Source organism: Aplysia californica, unplaced genomic scaffold, assembly GCF_000002075.1.
Source record: "Aplysia californica isolate F4 #8 unplaced genomic scaffold, AplCal3.0 scaffold00061, whole genome shotgun sequence".
NCBI lineage: Eukaryota > Metazoa > Mollusca > Gastropoda > Aplysiida > Aplysiidae > Aplysia > Aplysia californica.
In genome coordinates this window covers 1,148,149-1,156,585 of record NW_004797331.1, presented here as the reverse complement: position 1 = coordinate 1,156,585, position 8,437 = coordinate 1,148,149, and the positions used below count along the sequence as shown (strand labels likewise).

Below are 8,437 nucleotides of genomic sequence, written 5' to 3'. Positions count from 1 at the left end.
GGTAGCTACCACAAAGGGAAGCTATTGAAAATACATGAACACGAAAAGTCAGAACACCGAGACAACGAAGTTTTATAACTAAATTGTTTACTTCCGGTCTTATGACAGCTGACTTGTGTTTATAGTTGGACGGGAGAGGAGTTTGCAAGTTACTCTCCTACTTTCTCGACTTTCGCGTCTTTTTTGTGTTTAGAAAAGACACATTTTCTCCTTCAGAGTTCTGGCTAAGGAACACACTGTAACCATGCTTTTGTTTCTACTACTTTTCCAAGTGTTTGCCTCTCACACTTTGTCTGAAACGGAAATGATTTCCATAGAGAATGCAACAACAACGACGTCAACGAAACTCACGCCAGTGTTCGACATGTGCAAAGCTTTTTACAATCAGTACATGGAACAGACTGATCGTCTTGTCAAGTGTGAGCTGGTGTATGCCAATCCCTTCCGGATGTGTACTAAGTGTATAAAGGAGTATTTCTCTGCAAGTCAAACGTACAAGGACTTGATTGTAAGTCGATAGATTAGTTCTCTAGATCTAGATCTAGATCTAGATCTGATCTAGATCTAGAATCTAGATATCTAGATCTAGAGTCTAGATATATAGATCTAATCTAGATCTAGTATATTATAGATAGTCTCTAATATTAGATCTAGATCTAGATCTATATGATCTAGATCTAGAACTATGAGAAGTAAGTTCCCACCCGGGTCGAGTCACTTCTCATCTCTCCTTTCTATCTCTATGCTAGTTTTATAAAGATGTAAATGTAATACAGGCTGAAGACTGATCTCTGCACCTGGGATGGGAATTAGACATAATTATCCTATTTCTTCTGGCAGATCTAGAATCGAGGTCAAGATCTTGTAAGCCTCTACAATTTTATGCTGGGTCTGGAAATATTGAGCACAACATTCAAACGAGAGTGCTAATAGGGCCTATATAATATGCTTAGAAGGGGAAAAATGTCACTTTTTTAGCTTTTGAATGCTTTTTGTCATATCAAATCAATCTCATTGAAAGCATAGAAAAAGGCCAACAATATGAATTATATGAACAGAGTTTCTACATACTCGGTAACGGGGCACCTAGCCTCATCAGTGTCTACGTACACAGGCACGTAGCAGTGTCACGTACACGGTAACGGGGAATGTAGCCTCAATGTCTACGTACACGGTAACCGGCAACTGGGCATGCAGTCACAGTGTCACGTACACGCTAACCGGGAAGTTCAGAACTCCCAAGTTCAGTTTTTGTCATCCGGTGTTGCCTTCAACCCCACTCCTCCCTCGACTGTATCTTTTTAAAAAATCAATAATCCCCCCTCTTTATAAATAAATACTTCGCAGCGCACAGACTTTGAATGAACTTTGGTGACCCCAACCAGTACTCATTATAAATGTGATGCGAAAGCTCAGGTTCACTGACCGGTTACGATGGCGAACCCAACAAGACGCTTTTGTATGACTTCCTTTTTTTTCAGCAAGTGACTGCACAGGACAAATATTGATTTGTTTTCGTTCTGGTTACCGTGTACGTAGACTGTCGTAGATACTGAGATTAGGTGCCCGGTTACTATGTACGCAGATACTGAGATTAGGTGCCCGGTTACCATGTACGCAGATACTGAGACTAGGTGCCCGGTTATCGTGTACATAGGTAGACACTCCGTTATAATTATAAGTTTTAACTAAATCATGCTCACAAGATCACATATCTAGATCTAGTCAAAAAATGGCTGAAGAGTAAACATTCACTGGAGGGACTAACAATAATGACAGATGAAAGGATGACGGCCTAGGCTTTCTCAGTTCCAGGCCACACAGCCCGCACAACTGGCCTCGGCATTGGAGGCCTACCACGTTCCCGGAGGGTCAATGCGAAAAGCGGCGATAGACTAGTGCGTTGGTGCGGGTGATGGAGCATTATCGCACTGTACTCACTAGACTGGCCTACAACGAACCTTACTTAAATGCAATGCATTTTTGTTGTTGCAGCTTTTTTGTGAGAGTATGTATATCGGCTCTTGTATAACAAAAGAAGATCTCACCAGTGACATGGTATCAATTCGTCAACATGAAAAGGAATTACGTTTGCATTTTACCGCAAAAAAAGACCGTGGCACACTAGTGGGATAACTTTTGTTCTTCACTAGCAACATCGTTCTCATTCTACATGTTTCAACAAATATCACACACACACACACACACAGAGATATATGTATATATATATATATATATATATATATATATATATATATATATATATATATATATATATTATATATTACAAGCTGGGCCCCCTTTCGATGAAAGGAATGATCGGTGCCTTAATATCAACTAAAAGTCATTGGCCTACTATATTTACACTCTACTGGAATGGGGCAATAAATCTTGAGAGATGCAAAAAATTATGTCTAGATCTATACTCTCAAAACAAAATGTGCATTGCGAAATATCACTTCCGGATTTTCTAAAATTACAAAGACTGAAGCGTCGGCCTACAAAAGCGATCGGCGAAATAAAGAAATTTAGCTTTTTGCAGCAAAACTGTCTCTAAACTGAAAAAACGAAGGGCGCCATGCTCTGGAGAATATTTTAAAGAATCTTTTGGCGATAACCGCATGTCGATCGATGCAGCCATTAAAAAGTATTTTGAATAGCAAAATTGGGGCACCGCAAATAGATAATAGACATATGCCAAGATACACGTATCGATATATATATGTCCGTATATATATAGACATATATATTTATATATATATATCACATGTAACTGAACACAGTCCTTTACCTCTGAAAAAAAAAGTTGGTTACTTTGCTATTTTTTTCTTCTCCTATCCTTCATTTGCTCCGCAAATCTTTTCGTGAAGATATCTGCCAGCCGCATCAGCTTACGATAACAATATGGAATATCGCTTGAAAGTCCCACAAAATCACCACCAATCAGTTTCTGCACAGTTTTTTCAGTGGTTTCCATTTTTTTAAAAACAACAAACCTACTCAACAAATAGTAGTAGTCGTGTAGGCCAACAATGTCTCTCTGGAAGGTTACACACGAAGTGCAAAATTTCATCTAGGCTAACTGACTCTAGTATGTGACAACATCTCAAGTAAAGCCAGGATGCCTGATGTGCTTCAGTTTGTGAAGCTTCAAATGAAACCTCTTTCACGTGGTCATGGGTATGGTGAACAAAAGTAAAATACATGGAAAATGCAAAAACAGGGCCATCTCGAGATCTGCTGAGCAAGATAAATGTATTATAATAATCTTTACTCTTTGCAACATTGCCAATGGCTGTCAGCGTTATATCCATTGTTTGATAAAATGAATCGAACTTGAAGACATCTCTTTCTTTAAATATATCATCAATATCAGCAGCTCTAGAAGAAGCTGAACTTGTTGTAGTTGCTCTCTTTTTTTGGAGCTGGTGTGCCGCAACATGATGGTGGTACTTCTGGAAATATTGTTGGAGACTCTGTGGACACTATAAATTTTCCAGCCCATGTCAAAGGTACATCAGGTTTGAAGTGCAGAGAGCAAACTCCCATAGACCTAGATATATATATATATATATATATATATATATATTGTAATCCGTGACATCTTCTATGATTAATTTATTTGGAACACTTTTGATCCACTGTGCTTTTTTTCCGAATCTTTTGGAAATCTATATTATTGTTATTTTGCCTCTCCGTTTTGGCTGGCAAACCACTTCTACTACCCCATCCCCTGCACTTTCTTCCCATGTTTAAATGTTGCTCACACGGTTCATTGCACTGAAACTGAGACGTCAGCTGAAAACTTTTTCACAGTGACTGTAGATTCTAGTAACAATAACATTCAAGATGAAAGGAAACTAGAATCTGGGCTGAACACTAAAACACATAATATAAGCACAAATTTAATCCTTAGAATTGAGTGTAGTGAAAATACATCCAAACGAAAAAAACGTGAGCTCCCAAGAGGACTGAATGAAATAATGAAGAGGCTAGGAGATTAGACAGACTAGACGGCTACGCACCACACACATTACTATTACACTATCGGCACGCAAAAATGTTCCATCACCTGTATACGTATTAGTATTAGAACATCTGCCTATCGCCGCTTTTCGCATTTAATCGCCGCTTTTCACGTTGATCCTCGATAAGATAAGGACCGGTCTTGCGGCGAGCTTATCAAGATAAGGTCGTCCACCACGGCCCTCAATACCGGAGCCAGTCGTGCGGGCTGTATGGCCTGGACTGAGAAGGCCTAGATGACGGCCCTTCCACTGCATGAGGGGCCGATTCAAATGCACGAACACACACACACACACGAATACGCAAACACACACACACGCACACCCCAAGCAGTCGACGACATTGAAACCAACCTCGCATCCCCTAGTAACGTAGCCCATCACGGCGTGAATGAATTGTCACATACCAGTGATCTCGTCACATACCCGAACTTGTGAAAAATGTGTGGTGAGTTCCCCGTGGATTGGCAGGCAAACCCACACATGTCAAGCTTTAATCAATAATATTTTTAGAAATACAAAACCAGAGTTTATTCATTCAAAATCTACCCATGTCAACCTTTCTGTTTCAACATTTTAAAGAGAAAACGGACACATTTTTGGGTGCAATATTATGTTATAAAACCTGTTAAAAATTTGCATGTCCTTACTGTATGCAATAAAATAAATTTATCTAAACTAAAATGGTACAAGATGGCTAGTGGCTTTACATGGGGGAAATGGTGTGACGATTTCACAGTTAATGTTATTTGGATACAGTGGGACGAGTTCCCTGATTCCTGCAAGCAATTGCATGCGTATAGCAAAAAAATGTATTGGTGCACGCAACTGCGTGTGTATACCAATAGCAAAAAATGTATTGGTGGCACGCAATTACGTGCGTATGGCAAAAATGTGTTAGTGCACGCTTAGTGCATGAAATTGCGTGAGTATAGACACTCCCATGTTTCTGGGCCTGGTAGCTAAATAACCCCGTAAGCCTATAATTTGTAAAACAGACCAGGGAATTTTTCTTAGTAAGCTTGAGGACAGAGATGATTGCAAAATAATTGAGACTGTGTTTTAGATGGATGTTTGGTGAAATACCAGGAATTTACTTGATCCATTAGCAGTTGGTATCAGAAGGGAATTGTGATGCACGTTCTGAACAAAGTAGAACCTTTAAGTTGTATACTTTTAAAGGCTTCTTAATACAGATTTCAACATAAATTAAGGACCACCTTGACAGACAGCCCTGATTTTTTTTTAATGAGAAAAAAGACAGCTAAGTAATGTTCCAAAATTTGTTGCTCTGAAAGTGTTAATGGGTTACCATTGCGTACTGCAAAGCTTCCTAAAGGGGCAAAACCACCACGTGCAGCACAAAAATCCTCTGGGAATTTTAGCCAAATTTGCTGTTTTTTATCGACTTTTGTGCATCTGGATCGATAACAACAACATCGACTTTTGTGCGACACCAAGGAATTCCTCAGTTTAAATTTCTGGTGCACGTCATAAACGGACGTACAGTCTCGAACCGTGTTACTTTGGTGGCAATATAAGCCGCGGTTTGCGGAAAATCGAGTATCGCATCAACGTGCCACCAAGACAAAAACTGAGAGACTTTGATTATGCCAGAGCTATGGCATGGCTGCAGGATGGAGTTGGAGCCCGAGAAGTTCCCAGACAGCTTGCAGAGTCACACTCTGTCATTGTCCGCTTGAGGCAGTGCCATCAAGCCTCTGGATCAGTCCAAGAACGCCCACGTGTTGGTCGACCCAATAAAACCACTCAGAGTGTCTGCAAGTGGTCCTTAACTTATGTTGAAGTCTTGCAGAATTCATTGTGTGCCTTCCCTCCCTTCCTCCGGCCCTCTATGCTTTTTATCATCATCACCCTCTAATTGTTTGCTCGCAGGTTTAAAAAAAAATTTGTTTGGTTCACTGAATATATGTTGGAATTATAATTTCAATACCGGTATGTAGATGATGATGATTTTTATTCGAACGACTTAAAATGTACTGTTTAAAATAAAGTTCTGACTTGGCCTTACTTTTCCTTCACAGAATCAGCCTGAGCTAGAGGCATGTCGCGAGAAATATTTAGTCGCTGACCGTGTGCAGGTCGTCCCCACAATACAGAAGAACATAGAACAAATGTGGGACGATGCTGACTGTAAAGGTGAGTGCAAGAGCTATGTGTTTCATTTTAATTAGCATTGACAAAATATGGGTCTTTCTTATCATCCTGTGTATGTGGATTCAATGTCCCCAAAATTCACTTCAGTCATTCCTGAGTTAAAAAGTAAGTTATAGATTTTATTAGTAGTACTTCTTTTGAAACAAATAAGTGGCCAGTTTGTTAACCATTTCCATAAAAGAAATATATAAGGACTATGATCCTGTTTTACAGCCACTGAGGTCCACTGAATGTTTTATTTTACTGCCACACCATGGTAAGGGTTAATAACACAGCAAAGCTGATTAAAGTTGGGTTTTTTAAATAAATCATTGTAGGCTTGAAAAAATGTTTTGTATCTTGAGATTTTGTGGACTTCAGCCATTTTTTAACTGACTTTGTATTTTTATATTTAATGAAGCTGATAGAATCAGTTTTGCAAGTAAACTAAATATATTTGGGGGGGGGGGGGGGTGTTTTAAGTACACTTTATTTCAAGTCATCTTCGAAGCATGAAGTCACGATATTCTTCAAATACAGTACATTAAGGGAAGTAATTCTTGCATCATGTATGATATTAGCAAATTTTTACTGCATGTGAAAATACTTATATTATCAAAAGTTATTTATTTCATATTGGATTTACTTTAACACTTACATTTCTATTTTCAGGGGAGATTTTTTTTGCAGGATCTTTTAAATGCTGAATGTTTTCATTTATCTTTTGTTACAGAATTTTTCCTCTTTGTTAAAGGATAATGAAATACAATTTGTGTGGGCTTTTTTTCTGACAGATTGTACGGAAAATGTTACCATCAACTCGACCACGATGGAAGTAAGCTACTCAGTGCCGACTGATGTGTTGGAATTTGCAACATTGTACTTCAACTTCACCAACTGTGTTGATGCTCATACAGTTCAATTGGTACGTTACTTAGTTATTACATGGTTTACTTATATTGAGAGAAATCTCTCTTACTCGAAAAGTTTAGGGAGCACACTGCTGATAAAGCAGTTGCAAGAAATGTTCCAAAACCATACATCTTTCTTTTGTTTTGTTTTTTCTTCAGATATACTTATTTAAATCATTGGTTAATACAAACATTTACTTTACTGCTAGACTACATATTGTTTATTTGCCTGTCTTTTTTTTAAAGTAAAGGAAGAACTGTTAAAAGATTCTTGTTCTCTCAAGCACGTAGACCTGCTGCGTTGATGGTGGATTGTACAGTGAGTGTATGGGTAGTTGGAGGGCCCCAATATTTGGTTATGCTTTTTTCTATCCCTCTGTTATTTCTGTCTATCTTGCTTTTTTTGCTGCGTCAAATGGCTATATTGTGTCATCTGAGTACTCAAACCAACAGTCGATCAAAAGAGCATTCAACTGAAGGTGCATGTGATTAGGTGTTGCTCTTTCCTTAAACTCTAGATTTCCTTCCTTTGTGTTCTGTTCCAGCTAATGTTAGGCTCTTTACTGTTGCATAGTATGCAGGAGACCTGTATATTCAATTTATTATTTTTTTTAGGGGGAGGGGGGTATCAAGTTCGTCAATCTGTCCTATTTTTCTTCTGTCGGGGGTGGCTCTATTTCAATTTCCAAAGGACTCTCAAGCTATGGGAATCACCAAACTTTGGCAGCCGTTTTCTCGCTAATTTTATCTTTGAAACCATGCAACCCAACCTCGTTTAATCGGAAATATCTCAACTTCTGTTCAAAATGGGAATTTTTTTTTTTTCATCAAAAGATAGACAAATGAACAAGATTTAAGATGATACCAGAAAATAGACAAAGGAACAAGACTTAAGATGATACCAGTAACTCTATATGCTCCAAAATTGACAGACGCCTGATTTCATCGTGTTGTAACACAAATTATGTTGATGTGTGTGTGTGGGAAGGGGGGGGGGTTATGTAATAATTCTGTTTATGTGGTATTTATGAGGTACGTGCTGCATTCGGGGGGGGGGGGGGCACCTCTGCAATCTTCATTGTTCTATTTTGTGTTCTGTCCCAGGATGATGCTGTAGGGCCTCAGGATAACCTGACTGTCTGCCAACTTTGTTTGGAGGAATACTCGAGGCTCAGCGACCACTACAGCAGCATGTCTGACTTAAAGAAAGGAATCCTGTGTATGGACGTGGTGGATATGGTAGGTGGTGCTTCTTCTTCTTCTTCTTCTTCTTCTTCTTCTTCTTCTTCTTCTTCTTCTTCTTCTTCTTCTTCTTCTTCTTCTTCTTCTTCTTCTTCTTGTTGT

General features: G+C 38.8%; 1 protein-coding gene across 1 annotated transcript in view; it reads left to right on the top strand.

Moving 5' to 3' along the window:
- Positions 1–92: 92 nt before the first annotated feature.
- LOC101854240 (osteopetrosis-associated transmembrane protein 1) overlaps positions 93–8,437 on the top strand; it is a gene marked incomplete in the record, with an annotated part of 13,369 nt that continues 5,024 nt past the window's right edge. Inside the window, 4 exon segments of the mRNA XM_013079719.2 lie at positions 93–508; positions 6,071–6,185; positions 6,977–7,107; positions 8,198–8,332. Coding sequence (XP_012935173.1) covers positions 245–508; positions 6,071–6,185; positions 6,977–7,107; positions 8,198–8,332 — 645 coding nt within the window.